At 52.5% G+C, this 16163-nt stretch overlaps 1 protein-coding gene across 1 annotated transcript; it reads left to right on the top strand.

Annotated features, from left to right (window-relative positions):
- The first annotated feature begins 1358 nt into the window (after window positions 1–1358).
- LOC136464408 (TORTIFOLIA1-like protein 3) lies at window positions 1359–5525 on the top strand. Its single transcript, XM_066463360.1, has 5 exons — window positions 1359–2269; window positions 2361–2490; window positions 3070–3608; window positions 4231–4619; window positions 4999–5525. The coding sequence occupies exons 1-5, from the start codon at window positions 1487–1489 to the stop codon at window positions 5006–5008; spliced, it is 1851 nt and encodes a 616-aa protein (XP_066319457.1). The 5' UTR covers window positions 1359–1486; the 3' UTR covers window positions 5009–5525.
- Window positions 5526–16163: the final 10638 nt, after the last annotated feature.

The raw sequence follows: 16163 nt of genomic DNA, 5'->3' as shown, positions 1-16163 counted from the left end.
AGATTTGTCATAAAAATATATCTCGTAATTAGTATGATGATATCTATGTGGTATTATAAATGTTAGTAAAATATTTTAGATTTAGTTCTATTTAAAAATTATTTAACTCTTTGAGAAATGAAAATTATATTCTTTTTAGAAAGGAGGGAGTATTTTGAGAGTATAAGTTACATAGCTAGAAATCGACTTAGGCCCTGTTTAGTTTCCAAATTTTTTTGCCTCCTACAGTAAAAGAGCATGTTTGGACACATGCATGGAGTACTAAATGTAGACGAAAAAAAAAACTAATTACACAGTTCTCGGCGAAACCGCGAGACGAATCTTTTAAGCCTAATTAGTCCATGAAAAGCCTTAAATGCTACAGTAACCCGCATGTGCTAATGACCAATTAATTAGTATCATTAGATTCGTCTCGCAGTTTCCTGATGGGTTCTATAATTTGTTTTTTTATTAGTATCTAAAAACCTCTCCCGACATCCTTCCGACACATCCGATGTGACACCCAAAAATTTTCACCTCCCCAACTAAGACCCTGTTTAGTTTCCAAATTTTTTTGCCTCTTACAGTAAAAGAGCATGTCTGGACACATGCATGGAGTACTAAATGTAGACAAAAAAACTAATTGCACAGTTCTCGGCGAAATCGCGAGACGAATCTTTTAAGCCTAATTAGTCCATGAAAAGCCTTAAGTGCTACAGTACCCACATGTGCTAATGACCGATTAATTAGTATTATTAGATTCGTCTGGCAGTTTCCTGATAGGTTCTGTAATTTATTTTTTTTATTAGTATCCAAAAACCCCTCCCGATATCCTTCCGACACATCCGATGTGACACCCAAAAATTTTCACCTCCCTAACTAAATACACCCTTATTTCTTGAGGAAGGAGTATTTACGTATGAGCTGGTAGTTTACTGAGCCTTTGTTTAGTTCCCCAAAACTCTCAACTTTAGCACCATAAAAAACAAGATTCTCCGTCACATCAAACTCGCGGTATATGTATGGAGTACTAAATATAGATGAAATTAAAAACTAATTGTACAGTTTAGTTGGACTTTGCGAGATGAATCTTTTGAGTCTAATTAATCAATATTTAAACAATAATTCACAAATACCAACAAAATTACTACCGTATTTACCGTGACATCAAACACACGGTGCAGATGCCGAATCCGGCGCCATCTAAACGCGCCCTGAGGTTGATACCTACCTACAAAGCTGCTGTTCAGCTCTTCCATGTCAGTCACATAAAGAAAAAGAAAAAGAAAAGTAAAAAAAAGGCAAGAAAACGCGCGCAGCAGTAGACCCCGACCCGGGCCCGGCACCGGCACCTATTAGAGAAAGTTCACCAGTAGCCTAGGCAGCTTCCATGGCACTCCACGCCGCGGTGCCGCCTCCCAACTCCCACGTCCCACTCCCACCCCGCCCGGCCAATAACTAGCCGAGCAACAACACGGCGGCACCGCTCGTGGCTCCCGCGCCAGCCATGGGCACCACAGCGCGGCGCGAGCCGCTGAAGCAGCGCGTCAACCGCTGCCTCCTCAAGCTTTCCGACCGCGACACAGAGGCCATGGCGGCCGCCGAGCTCGAGGCCATCGCGCGCGCGCTCGAGCCGGACGAGCTCGCGGCCTTCGTCTCGGCCGTCTCCGACGCGCGCCCCACCGACAAGACCCCGCTCCGCCGCCACGCGCTGCGCGCCCTGGCGCTCGTCGCGGCGTCCCACCCGCGCGACGCCGTGGCCCCGCTCGTCCCGCGCATCCTCGCCGCCGCGCTCCGCCGCGTCCGGGACCAGGACTCCTCCGTCCGCGCCGCGCTCGTCGACACCGCGCGCGCCGCGGCGGCGGCCTCCGCCTCCGCCTCCGCCGCGCTCCGGCCCCTCACGGACGCGCTCCTTCACGAGCAGGACCAGTGCGCGCAGCTGGCCGCCGCGCTCGCCACGGCCGCTGCCGTCGAGGCGTCCGCCGTCACCGCCGACCTCGCTTCCTACCTCCACAAGCTCCAACCGCGCCTCCTCAAGTTACTTCGCAGCAATGCCTTCAAGGCCAAGCCCGCGCTCATCACCCTCATCGGCGCCTCCGCGGCCATGGCCGGCGATGCCGAAGTCACCGCCTCCATCCCGTGCCTCCGCGATGCAATCGCTAGCGATGACTGGGCAGCGAGGAAGGCCGCGGCGGAGGCGCTTGCTGCATTGGCCCTAGAGCACACGGATCTTCTCACGACCTACAAATCCTCTTGCGTTACCTTCTTCGAGGCCAGAAGGTTTGACAAGGTCGGTCATCAATTTGGTTCGGATCTTACAGTTGTCATTTTTTTTGTTTGGATCTGACTGTGGGGCTGAGTATCAAAATGCTTCAATGCAGGTCAAGATTGTGCGAGAGTCGATGAACCGGATGATTGAGGCGTGGAAGGAGATCCCGGGTGCTGAAGAGGACGAGTGCTCCTCCGCTCCGCCACCAGCGTCCCAGTCACAACGAAGATCTTCTCTTACAGGTGAGGAGGGGCATCCCCTTCGTAGTTTTAGCTGTACTTGGCTACTTGCTACTAGTTCTGCATGTACAGATCTGGTAAATTTATTTTTGTATACCTTGCAAGAGGTAAAGAACCACATAAGAGTCTCTTGTTGTTTATATACTTAATAAAGCGTGTTTAGTTGGTGGAAAGTGGAAATTTGGCTACTGTAGCACTTTCGTTTTTATTTGGCAATTAGTGTTCAATCATGGACTAATTAGGCTCAAAACGTTCGTCTCGCAATTTCCAACCAAACTGCGCAATTAGTTTTTTTCGTCTACATTTAATGCTCCATGCACGTATCGCAAGATTCGATGGGATAGGTACTGTAGTACTTTTTGGGAAATCTTTTCGCGAACTAAACAAGGACAAAGTATTGATGAATAGTTGGGTAAAATGAAGTGTTCCTTCTTTCACCCATTGTAAGTATTTCTCTTTTTATATAATGAAAAATGAAGTGCTGTGGGGATCTCCCCCACAGTTTTTGCCTTCAAAAAATTAGTTGGGTAAAATGCTACACCTATTTCTTTTTTATATATAATTTATCTTGTAACTAATCAGGGAGTGCAAGTGATGGGCGATATCCGGCTGCTTCGCTGGGCTCAAACTCAGTTCCATCAGCAACAAGGAGGAGCAGATTACCTGTGAGCAGATCATCTCCGCCTGATGTGTCACCCAGTGTCACCAAAACAAATAGTCCTTCATCCATCAGGAACAAGAAGCTGTCACCGCCTTCATATCGCAAAGCGCGCCAAGCAAATAATTGTGACTACAAGGTTGAGATTTCTGTTGCTCCAGATGCTACCCCAATCAAAGTGGTGACGGAGGAGAAGCTACTGAAAGGAGGCAATGTGAGAGACAGGCTGGAGGCTAGGAGGACACTCTTCCAAGGCAGCGAGGATAGGTCGGCCAAGCTGGCTGGACACAAAGCAGGGTCACGAGTTGTTCCGTACGAGTGCGGTGGTAATTTGGAAGAGATTTCAGAAGTTGAAGGTGGATCAGAAAGGTATGCAGTTCACAAGGATGAGAGCTTGTCAGAAATAAGGACGCAGCTCCTTCAGATTGAAAATCAGCAAAGCAGTTTACTGGATCTTCTCCAGGTAATTTTCCTCTATTCAGTTCTTATATTTTACAGTTCTCTTGCCAGACTTGTATGGCTTGTAGCCATTACTCGTTTCTTCCAGAAATAAATAATTACTGAATTCTCCCCTGATTACTAAATTATACCAGAGAAAACATTCTGTAACTGTAAGTTAGTCCATGCTGGAAGTGGGTATTTTGGTTTCTGGATACAAGAAGAGGGTAATATTAGCTCCTGTTTCAGAATACTGGAAAGGGACTGCTACTTAAAAATTGATGTTTCCATCCAACATTAACTTCTCAGTATCAGTGACACGTTGGGTCAGATTTGAACATGATTATTCCAAGTCAAGACGTTGTCATATACATATAGTAGCACATGTCATGTTGCTATCCATGTTCCCTACATAACATTACATTGCTAAACTTAACCATGCACAAATATTTTAGTAGTGACATGAAGGCATGCATATTATCATCTTGCTGATTTAGCTGCACCTGCCATGTGCAATTAACGTTCCGTATCGTCACATGTAAAAAAACGTTTAACATGAAAAAAAAAACGTTTTAGCATATAGGTATTAGTCATCGTGAAATTTACTGGAAGTGAGTCTGAAATATATTATCCCTTTTGTTTATCAGAAATTTATGGGAAAGTCTGAGAATGGTATGAATTCTTTGGAGACAAGAGTACATGGGCTGGAGATGGCTTTGGATGAGATCTCTCGTGATTTGGCCTTCTCTTCAGGAAGGATGTCAAACAGGGAGCCTGATGTAAAGACGTGCTGCATTCTGAGCCCAAAATTCTGGAGAAGGCACACTGGTGGTAGGTCTTCCTCAAGGTTTTCTGCCTCAGACCCAGCAAACAGCTCAGACGAGAGCAGAACTTCTTACAAATGGGAGAGACAGAAGTTTGGGCTTCAGGGTGGGTTTGTCACAAACCCATTAGCCGAGCCAAACATTTCATCTGTAGGGAAAACAATGGTTACTCAAGAAGGCAGGAAGAAGGATACAACTTTACAAAAGTCAAGGTAATTCTTTGTTAATGAAAATTCTGGTAATCTTTTTCTGTATACATATAGTTCAGTTGCAGAAGATATGGTTGTTAGGACAATCTGATATTCCCAATAATAGATTACTGAAGTTAGAAGCTGACAATAACAATGCAACATAAAGGTAGTACTTCTCATACATAATACATTGGTATGATTTTAAAGTTATGATGTCCATCTTAATTCTTAATTCTTAATATGCAATGCATCTTTGAGTATCTTTCTCTTTTAAGACAGGTGGGGCTTCCCTCTCATTTCCCACCAACCTACATTTACATTTGCAATATATATTTCCATAATATTATTATTTTCCTCTCAACCACTTGCTACCTAATATCTTCATACCTAATTTACTCAGGATGGGTTAGGCATGATGAAGACATTCTGTTCCAAGTGAGCTGGTCGAGTTTGCTTATTGTCATGGAGGCGTCTGTAGTTCTCTTCTCCACTGCAACCTTTTTTTTCTAAGGAATGGGCGTTGTCATTTTTGGGAGCTTTTCCCCCTTTAGAGCTGAAAGCATGGCGTGCGCGTGAACTATGGGCTCTATGGGAGTCACTCTAAAGCTAACTGTTTGAGGTACTATGCTATGCTGCATTCACATCTTGAGGTGGATCGCCAGGGAGGCTTCTTGATGAGACAGCCTCGCTTGACACCGACGCAATCACGCAAGGCCCCCCTGAAGTCCTGGACTACACTGGGTTTGGCATTAGAACGACCACTGTGTTTGTCATATCGTAACTAGAGAAACAACTAGCTTTGCAATAGGACGTAATCACAATGTATCACCATCCTACGGAACTATGGATGCGTCTTGTAAATAGGCCGGATAAAGCGCTTCAATGTTCGCGAGCATCTTTTCTTTACCATGATTCCAAAGTGTGCTTTTTACTTGAGTATTAAGAAGAAAAATAAGAGGGTGGAAGACACTCTGACGAAACATACTCGCAACAGAATTCCAAACACAAAATCGCCTATTAGAGGACGAGAGGGAAAAAAACAAAACCCAAGACAAGAACACAAAAATGTGTGTTCGCTTCTGCTTAAAGGAGCCGCGGCTGCAATAGTTCTGACTACAGTAACTAGCAATTCACATCATGCATCTGCATCTGCGGCAAGAGGCAGTCAAGTAAGAAGGGTAATTACTTTAATCAGGTGTTTGGATAGAACAGCCGGGGATGAGTTGGGCCCATCCTATTTCCAACTCTGACCCAAGTCGATGTACAAACATCTAAACAACCCTTCGATACGGCCCAATAAGGGATGGAGGTGTAGAAAGCGGCCGCATGGACCTGCCATAGTACTGATGGTCCTGTCCATTCCAGATCTGGAGTAGCGCAAAAGAACGAACGACGCAAAAGACCTCCTCGCTGAACAGCTGAACAGCTGAACAACTGAAGAAGCGCTCATAAGGGCACGTTTGGGACAGCTCCGTTAGATCCAGATCCACAAAATTTAAATCCAAATATCAAATATCTCTGACTCCACTAGCTCCATTAGTGGATCTGCTCCACTAAATTAGGTCCACCAAATTGATCGATCTTGATCTAGATTCACTAAATTGGTGGATCTCCTCAAGAAGTTGTCTACCACATCCAACTTGGATGGAGTTGAAAGAAATTACCCACCACTGCCACTGCTTACGCAAAAATAACAATTCGATTCGTTTTGTTTCTCATGTTCACCGTCACGAGCGCCCCCTTCCTCTCCCGCATCCCGTCTACCACCTCCACCAGACCTCGCCGCACCTGCCCGCAAGCTCCCCAGGCACGCGCTCCATGGCCGGCCGCGAGCTCTGCGACGGTTGCGACCTCCGTCGGCCTCGCCGCACCCGCCCGCGAGTCCTCCACGCCTTGGCCGGCCACGAGCCCTCCGGCCCTGCCACGGCATGCACCGTGGCCAGTCACTGGAGCTCTGGAGGCCGCCCGCCCACCCCTGCCGAGGGCTCCGGCCCCGCCCGACGGCGCAAGCTCTGGAGACCGCCCGCCAGCCCCGGTCGCGGTCTCCGGCCCCGCCCCGGTGGTGCGAGGTCCCAACATCGGTCACGAGCTCGGGCTACAAGCTTCGCTCCGACGCGTCTCTCCTCGCGCCTCGCCCCGACCACGTTGCGGCTCTGATGCCAGCGCCCCGGTCGCGGCCTCCGCCCCCCCCCCCCCCCCCCCCCCCCCCCCCGCACGTCGGCCACGAGCTCGGGCAGCGAGCTCCGCTCCGCCTCGACGCGCGATGCTCTGCTCTGATCCGATCTGTAGGAGGAAGATAGAGTGGATGAAGAGCTGACGTGTGGGACCCATGTGGAAGTGAAATAGAGAAGAAGGTGGAGTTGTTCCAAACACCTCTAGCTCCACTAGTGGAGCTGCTCTACCATGAATCTAGATGAATCCTAGATCTAGATTCACTTTTTCTTTGATGAAGCTGTCCCAAATAGGCCATAAATGTCATGCCCAGAATGAGGCGGGTTCAGAACTTCAGGATTCAATCATTCAAATTAATGCCCCAGTGCCTATCCTGTCACGGTGATGCCTACGTCCAATGGCACGGTAACCAGCAACAGGCGGAAACGCCTGCTATCATCGGCTAGTTGTTAACCAGATAAAAGCTAAATTTAGTCCCAGTGGATCTTAATACGGATATGATTAGGATAGGGCGTATCGGATGCATTAACTCATCGTCATATCTAAACGTGTGAAAGGTCCTTATGATTAGAGAGAAGTGAATAGCCTATTAAAAAATTCTACAATAACACTTAGCAAAGATGTTAGATAATTAAACGGCGAAGCGAGTATTGCGCCAGCCTACTAAAATGCAAGCCACCTACCACAATTCTAATGTCTATGATCTCTAAGCACACAATGGCTATGTCACTACACTAAGTTAGTGTGTTCTCAAAGACTAACTAAAGAGCCACACTGACCACTAGACCCGACATAACCTTGCTCTCAAAACTAATTATACTAAACAGCGAAGCAACACTAGAAATGTAAATGCAAGGTAGGGGATGTGTTGATTAGACCGCCGTGTAGAGGAATGGAGCCAATCAATCACAATGAATACCAAAAAAATCCTCGGACAAGATGACATAAGATTTTTATTGAGGTTCACTTGTTTGTCGGCAAGCTAGTCCTCGTTATGGCGATTCACTCACTTAGAGGTTCACGCGCTAATTGGCATCAACGCCAAACCCTCAATAAGGTGTCACACAACCAACCCAAGATGAGGATCACATAAGCCACGAGTAATCCACTAGAGTATCTGTTGACTCTCCGCCGGAGAAAGGTCAAGAACCCCTCACAATCACCACGATCGGAGCAAGAGACAAACACCTACCTCCGCTCGACGATCCTCGCTGCACCAAGACGTCTAGGTGGCAGCAATCACCAAGAGTGACAAGCGAATCACACAGCGAAACACGAACACCAAGTGTCTCTAGATGCAATCACTCAACCAATGCACTTGTATTCACTCCCAATCTCACAAAGATGATGAATCAATGATAGAGATGAGTGGCAGGGCTTTAGCTAAGCACACAAGTTTCCCTGTCAATGCAAAATGGCCAAGAAAGTGAGCTAGAGTCGGCCAAACGCCTTATATAGGTATTTCCACAAAATAGAGCCGTTGGCTCTCAGCTGTCAGCTTCCACGACATGACCGAACGCGTCGGTCGGTCTGATCGGACGTACCACCTCAGAGTCCGATTGCTGACCCGCTGCCACATGTCACCGTGGTTCAATGAGCACCGCGTGATCCCAACGGTCAACTTGATCACTCGCGCGGTTAAGTCAAGATCGGACGCACTACGGAGATGACCGGACACACCCTCGCCTAGAGTTCGGTCACTTCTAGTAAGCATCCAAAGAGGCAAAATCACGACCGGACGTGTCAGGTCACGCATGACCGAATGCGTCGGTGAATCCGGTCACCACTGCCTCGCTCTGATGCTTGCGTTAGCGTATGTCATAGCCTAACCGAACACAGGCCCTACGCGTCCGGTCACTCTCACTGTTTAGCGTCCGGTCACTCTCACTATTTAGCGTCCGGTCAAAGGACCAAGTGAAAGGTCCTAATGGCTAGAGGGGGGTGAATAGCCTAATAAAAATTCTACAACAACACTTAATAAAATGGTTAGATTATTATGAGGCGAAGCAAGTGTTGCGCTAGCCTACTCAAAATGCAAGCCACCTACCACAATTCTAGTTTAGATAATATCTTTTCACACAATAGCTATGACGCTACTTGTCGGGTACCTTAGAACGGGGTACCCCAAGCAAACATTAAATGCGTCGCTAAAGTCCCATCTAAAAAACAAAGCTAGAAGGTAAGCAGTGGGCCCCTCACCCGCCACGACCGAGCCCACTGGGTCCTCCTCCTCCTCCTCGCCTCGGGCCTCGAGCAGGAGGTCTCGGTATCCTGACGCAAACTCCACTTCGCGTGAGGCTCTCCAGGGAAGGCCTCGACAGGGAACGCCATCTCCGCCTCACCCGAGGCTCTCCACGAAAGGCCTCGGCAGGGGGTGCATTCTCCGTATCGCGCGAGGCCTCTCGCGTGAGGCCTCGGCAAGAAGCCCGATCTCCGTCTCGCGTGAGGCCTCATCCTCCATGTCGCTCGAGGCCGGTTCGTCCACGGCCCGTCACCACCCGCCTCGGCCGACCCTCCCGACAGCGTGTCATGTCTCATTAATGCTTCAACCACTCCCACAATCTCAGCCGGACGATGGCTCAATGCCACAGAATGGCCGACAGGATCCGAGGTCGCATCAGTGCCATACCGGCTGGGACAGGGCACGGTGGGGATTACCGTCCACTGTGTCCTAACGTTGTGTCCACGATCAGCGCCATACCGGCTGGGATAGGGTACGGTAGGGATTATCGGCCACTGTGTCCTAACACTGTGCCCACGATCAGCCGCCCACTCGAGGCCTCGGCACCATACACCAAGGTCTCAGCTATCTTGGGGTTCGTGCCTGCCGAGACCCCTCCACTGCGATGCAGCCTTAGCACCGACCAAGTCTCGGCCTCGCACACAGTCCGTCCACAGTGGCTTGCGCGTTCACCGCCGCACCCACTCCAAGGCAGTCCTGGGGCTCCCACGACGCATAGGATCGGATGGGACGGCCACGCCGCCCCCATGCTCCAAGGACGGACCACTCCGACGACCACGCTGCCACAGGAACAGGCCACAGGGCTCGGACTTGCTGCCCCTATCGGCACGATGCCGCATAGTAATACATGTACTGTCCTTGTCCTCCCTTCAACTATAAAAGGAGAGGACTTGGGTGATTTAGGGGGAGGGAGGAGAAGACCTTGGAACACACACCCACGCACACATCCCAACCGCTTGAGAGCAACGTCTCAGACGGAACACACGACACCCTACCGAGACCTAGGACTAGTTCCCTCTCTCGCCCTGCTTGTAACCCCCTACTACGAGCATTTCGGTGCAAAGAATACAAGATCGATCATTTGAACTGGACGTAGGGCACCCACTACCCGAACCAGTATAAACTTTGTGTCTCTTTGCATCACCATCCGGAATTGGGAGCACGTAGAACAAATTCACTAGTCGGTTGAGGATCTCCCGGTCCGAAACACCGACAGTTGGCGTGCCAGGTAGGGGACTCTACGTGTCAGTTTTGTCATCCCAGCAAGTTTCGAATGGCAGACCCCGTATGACCATTGCATCTTGGCACCGTGGTTTGGTTCGGGAGCCTAGAATTCATGTCTCTAGGGCATGAGTACGACATGGTACTCCTCACTCCTCGGGCCCCACCGTCCGACGATGAAGTTACGCACCGGTAGCCCAGGCGCAGGCGGCGCCCAGGCGGCCGCTCTCACCGCGCTCGCCAGGCATGACGCGAGCAAGGCCACCCCGACGCCACCTGAATCCGGGGCGGCACGCCACTCCCCACCGATATCCTACGACCAGCTGTTGGCACAGGGTCCCTAGCTGGGGACCTGTCTAGCCTAAGCTTGGACAAAGGAAAATCGCCGGTGGCTCACGGCGATGCCCAGTCATCAAGCTCCGCTCCACCACTCCCTAAAGAACCGACCCCGACGGGGCGGAATCCGGCGACGGCACCATCCCCATACCTCTTTGGGTTGAGAAATGACACCGCCTCTTACGCCTACGCATACGCTGCCGCTCACGAGGATCCCTCAGAGCGTCGCCAGCGCTTCGGTCTCGACCTAAGCACCCACGCCGACTCCTCGGATGAGGACGAGGCATGGCCTAGAGTGGATTTCTCCGGGCTCCACGACCATGGGGCTTTGCGCTAGTTCTTGGCCGCAAGCGACTACTGCTTCGGTTACTCTGACTCTGACGACGAAGGCACTTACGACCCCACTCGTGAGTGTTTTCACGTCGGGCTCGGGATGCCGAGGGCGGGCAAAGAGGATGAGGGGGTAGGTAGCCGTTCCCCGCTTCGTCTAGGGGCGGGCGCCACCACGCCCCCACGCAATGTCCTGCCGGCCGCACAAAATGAGAACGTCGCTCTTGCGCGACCTCAGCGCCCAGACCTAGAGCAGCTTCGTGAGCTCCAGGCCAAAGTTGAACAAGACCAACTCCTTCTGCAGCAGCTTCGAGACTCTCTCGAACAGGAACAGCGAGGTCGCGGCGAAGGCGGGGGAGCCCGACGGAGGGCCCGCGACGTGCATCACCGCATCCATGACGACGAAGGGAGTGAGCAACCCCCAGTCTTTAATCGCGCTAGCCAGAACGTCGTGGCTGCGGCAATGCTGGTCCGCGCAATGCCCGAGCCTTCTACCACGGAGGAGCGGCGGGTCCGCGGCGAGCTCCGGGATCTCCTAGAGACCGCCACGGTTCAGCAGGCCGAGAGTTCTGCCTCCCGGCGACACGGGGGTGCCTCGAACCTGCCCACGGCACCGCCTCGGTAGGACAGGGAAGCCCCGGCTCATCCCGAGCCCGACCGAGCGCCAATAGCCCACAGGGTCCCCGTGCTTCTGGACCGCCTCGGCAATCGACGCGAGGTGCAGGGAGACCATGAGGTGGTCAGCAGGCGACGACGCCACAACAACGAGGGGCCCGCTCGGGGCTACCACCCACACCGAGGTGGTCGCTACGATAGCGGGGAGGACCGCAGTCCTTCCCCTGAACCGCCAGGCCCTCGGGTCTTCAGCAGGGCCATCCGCGCTGCTCTTTTCCCCGCCCGGTTTTGGCAACCAGCCAATCTCGCTAAGTACAGCGACGAGACCAACCCGGAACTCTGGCTTGCTAATTACCGCCTAGCCTGCCAGCTAGGTGGCATGGACGATGACCTGCTCATCATCCGCAATCTCCCCTTGCTCCTGTCAGACTCGGCGCGAGCCTGGCTCGAGCACCTTCCTCCCTCGCAAATCCACGACTAGCGCGACTTGGTTAGGATCTTCGTGGGGAACTTCCAGGGCACATACGTATGCCCTAGGAACTCCTGGGATCTTAAGAGCTATCGCCAGAAGCTGGACGAGTCTCTCCAAGACTTCATCCGGTGCTTCTCTAAACAGTGCACCAAGTTGCCCAGCGTCGGCGATTCGGAGATCGTCCAAGCTTTCCTCTCCGGCACCACTTGTCGGGACTTGGTCCGAGAGTTAGGTCGGAACGTGCCGTGCTCTGCTGCTGCGCTTCTCGACATCGCCACCAGCTTTGCCTCGGGTGAAGAGGCTGTCGGAGCCATCTTCCCCGACATCGACACCAAGGGTAAGCGGAGGGACGAGGCCCCCAATGCCTCAGCCTCCCACCTCCCTAAGAGAAAGAAAAAGGGGCGCCTGGGGAAGCAGGAGGTCCTGGAGGCTAATCTGGTCATGGCAGCGGAACGCAAAAACCCCCGAGGCTTCAAAGGCCCAAGGCCCTTCGATGACATGCTCAAGAAACCCTGCCCTTACCACCAGGGCCCGGTCAAGCACGCTCTCGAGGATTGCACCATGCTGCGGTGTTACTACGCCAGGCTCAGGCTCCCCGACGATGACGCCAAGCAGAAGGGCACCGGCGACCGGGACGAGGACAAGGACGACGGGTTCCCCAAGGTACGCAACACCTTCATGATCTTCGGTGGGCCCTCGGCATGCCTCACGGCGCGGCAGCACAAGAGGGAACGCCGAGAGGTCTTCTCAGTCAAGGTAGCCACCCCCCAGTACCTCGACTGGTCCCAAGAGGCAATCACCTTCAATCGAGATGACCACCCTGACCATGTTCTGAATCCCAGGCAGTACCCACTAGATGTCGACCCGATCATCGGCAACACCCGACTCTCCAAAGTGTTGATGGACGGATGCAACGGCCTCAACATCCTCTACGCCAACACCCTGGAGCTCTTGGAGATCGACCGGTCGAGGCTCCAAGGCGACGTTGCGCCCTTCCACGACATCGTGCTAGGGAAGCGCACGCGACCCCTCGGGCGCATCGACCTTCCTGTCTGCTTCGGCACCCCCTCCAACTACCACAAGGAAGTCCTCACCTTCGAGGTGGTCGGGTTCGGGGGAGCCTACCATGCCATTCTGGGGCAACCATGCTACGCCAAGTTCATGGCAGTGCCCAACTATACCTACCTCAAGCTCAAGATGCCAGGCCCTAGCGGTGTCATCACGATTGAGTCCATGTACGAACATGCATACGATTGCGACGTTGAATGCATTGAGTACGCCGAGGCCCTTGCAGAGGCCGAGACCCTCATCGCCCACCTTGACCAACTTAGTGGCGAGGTGCCTGACTCCAAGCGGCACGCGGGGGCGTTCGAGCCCACGGAAACCATCAAACTCATCCCGGTCGATCCCACCTGCCCTGACGACCGAGCGCTGAGGATCAGCGCCACCCTCGACATCAAATAGGAAGCCGTGCTCGTCGACTTTCTCTGTACGAACGCCGACATATTCGCATGGAGTCCCTCGGACATGTCGGGCATACCAAGTGAGGTCGCTGAGCACACCCTGGACATCCGGGCCAGATCTAGACCCACGAGGCAACGCCTGCACCGCTTCGACGAGGAAAAGCGTAGGGCCATCGGTGAGGAGATACAGAAACTCTTGGTGGCTGGGTTCATCAAGGAAGTGTCCCACCCAGAGTGGTTGGCTAACCCCGTGTTAGTCAAGAAAAAAAATGGGAAATGGAGGATGTGTGTAGACTACACCGGTTTAAACAAAGCCTGTCCAAAGGTCCTCTTCCCATTACCTCGAATCGATCAAATTGTTGATTCCACTGCAGGGTGCGAGACCCTGTCTTTCCTTGATGCGTACTCTGGTTACCATCAAATCAAGATGAAAGAGTCCGACTAGCTCGCGACTTCTTTCATCACACCATTCGGCATGTACTACTACGTGACGATGCCCTTCGGTCTCAGAAATGCAGGTGCCACGTACCAGCGGTGCATGACCCAGGTCTTTGGCGACAACATCGGGCAGACCATCGAGGCCTACGTAGACGACATCCTAGTCAAAACTAGAAAGGCTGAGGATCTCATTGATGACTTGAGGATAACCTTCAAATGCCTTAGAGAGAAGGGCATCAAGCTCAATCCCAAGAAGTGTGTGTTCGGGGTCCCCCGAGGCATGCTCTTGGGATTCATAGTCTTGGAACGCGGCATTGAAGCCAACCCTGAGAAGGTCTCGGCCATAACCGGCATGGGACCAATTAGGGACCTCAAGGGAGTACAGAGGGTCATGGGATGCCTTGCGGCCCTGAGCCGCTTCATCTCGCGCCTCGGCGAAAAAGGTTTGCCTCTATACCGACTCTTGAGAAAATCCGAGCATTTTTCTTGGACTCCCGAGGCCGAAGAAGCCCTCGACAGACTCAAAGCACTGCTCACAAATCCTCCCGTCCTGATACCCCTGGCCATGGATGAGGCCCTCTTACTCTACGTTGCCACAACGACCCAAGTGGTCAGCGCTGCCGTAGTGGTAGAGAGGCAGGAAGAGGGGCATACTCTGCCCACCCAACGACCTGTTTATTTCTTCAGCGAGGTACTCTCCAAGACCAAAGCACGCTACCCCCACATCCAAAAGCTGGTCTATGCCGTGGTCCTGGCCCGGTGCAAACTGCGTCACTACTTTGAGTCGCACCCAGTGACGGTGGTATGATCTTTCCCCCTAGGCGAAATAGTTCATAACCGGGAGGCCTCGGGCAGGATAGCCAAATGGGCTGTCGAGCTTATGGGGGAAACCTTGACCTTTGCGCCTCGGAAAGCGATCAAGTCTCAGGTCTTGGCCGATTTCGTGGCTGAATGGACAGATACCCAACTGCCACCCACTCAAATTTAGATGGAGTGCTGGACCCTATACTTCGATGGATCCCTGATGAAGACCGGGGCAGGCGCGGGTCTGCTCTTCATTTCGCCCCTCGGAGTACACATACGCTACATGGTGCGGCTCCACTTCGCCGCCTCCAACAATGTGGTCGAGTATGAGGCCCTCATCAACGGCTTACAAGTCGCCATCGAACTTGGGGCGCGACGCCTCGATGTCCGAGGCGACTCGCGGCTTGTCATAGATCAAGTGATGAAGGAGTCAAACTGCCTCAACCCCAAAATGGAGGCTTACTGCAAGTTGGTACGATGCCTAGAAGACAAGTTTGACGGTCTCGAACTAAATCACGTCGCGCGGAAGTACAACGAGGCCGCCGACGAGATGGCAAAGATGGCCTCGACACGGGCCCCAGTCCCCCCGAACGTCTTCGCTAGAGACCTCCACAAACCTTCCATTGGATACACTTCGACAACAGAGGAGGGCCCACCTGTGGAACCTGTGGTGAAGCTCGATGCCCCCTCTGCTGCCGAGACCCCTTCGACCGAGCCCGAGGTCATGGAAGTTAATGCTGAGCCTCCACAGACTGATCAGGACGTGGATTGGCGAGTCCCGTTTCTCAATTGGCTTGATCGGGGGGAGCTTCCTGACGATAGAACCGAAGCGCGACGGCTTGCGCGCCGAGCCAAGACCTACGCCCTCTACAATGATGAATTGTACAGGTGAAGTCCCTCAGGTGTCCTCCAACGTTGTATCAGTTCCGAGGCGGGCCAAGCCCTGCTTTGGGACTTACACGCAGGCGCCTGAGGGCACCATGCGGCACCTCGGACGCTCGTAGGGAACGCTTTCCGCCAAGGGTTCTACTGGCCAACGGTGGTCGCCGATGCTACCAAGCTAGTACGCTCCTGCGAAGGATGCTAGTACTACGCTCGGTAGACACATCTCCCGGCCCTGGCCCTGCAGACCATCCCCATTACATGGCCGTTCACCGTGGGGGGCTCGACATGGTTGGGCCTCTGCAAAAGGCCCCCGGGGGCTACACCCATCTACTGGTATCAATCGACAAGTTCTCCAAATGGATCGAGGCTCGTCCGATCAATCGAATCAAATTCGAGCAGGCGGTGTTGTTCTTCACTGACATTATCCACAGGTTTGGGGTCCCCAACACCATCATCACCGACAACGGGACGCAGTTCACCGGCAAAAAGTTCCTAATATTTTGTGACGACCACCACATCCATGTGCCCTAGTCAGCCATAGGACACCCAAGGACCAACGGCCAAGTAGAGCGTGCCAACGGCATGAT

This window comes from Miscanthus floridulus, chromosome 7, assembly GCF_019320115.1.
Source record: "Miscanthus floridulus cultivar M001 chromosome 7, ASM1932011v1, whole genome shotgun sequence".
Classification (NCBI taxonomy): Eukaryota; Viridiplantae; Streptophyta; class Magnoliopsida; order Poales; family Poaceae; genus Miscanthus; species Miscanthus floridulus.
Note: the sequence above shows the minus strand (reverse complement) of the source record. Positions and strands in the feature narration are given on the sequence as shown.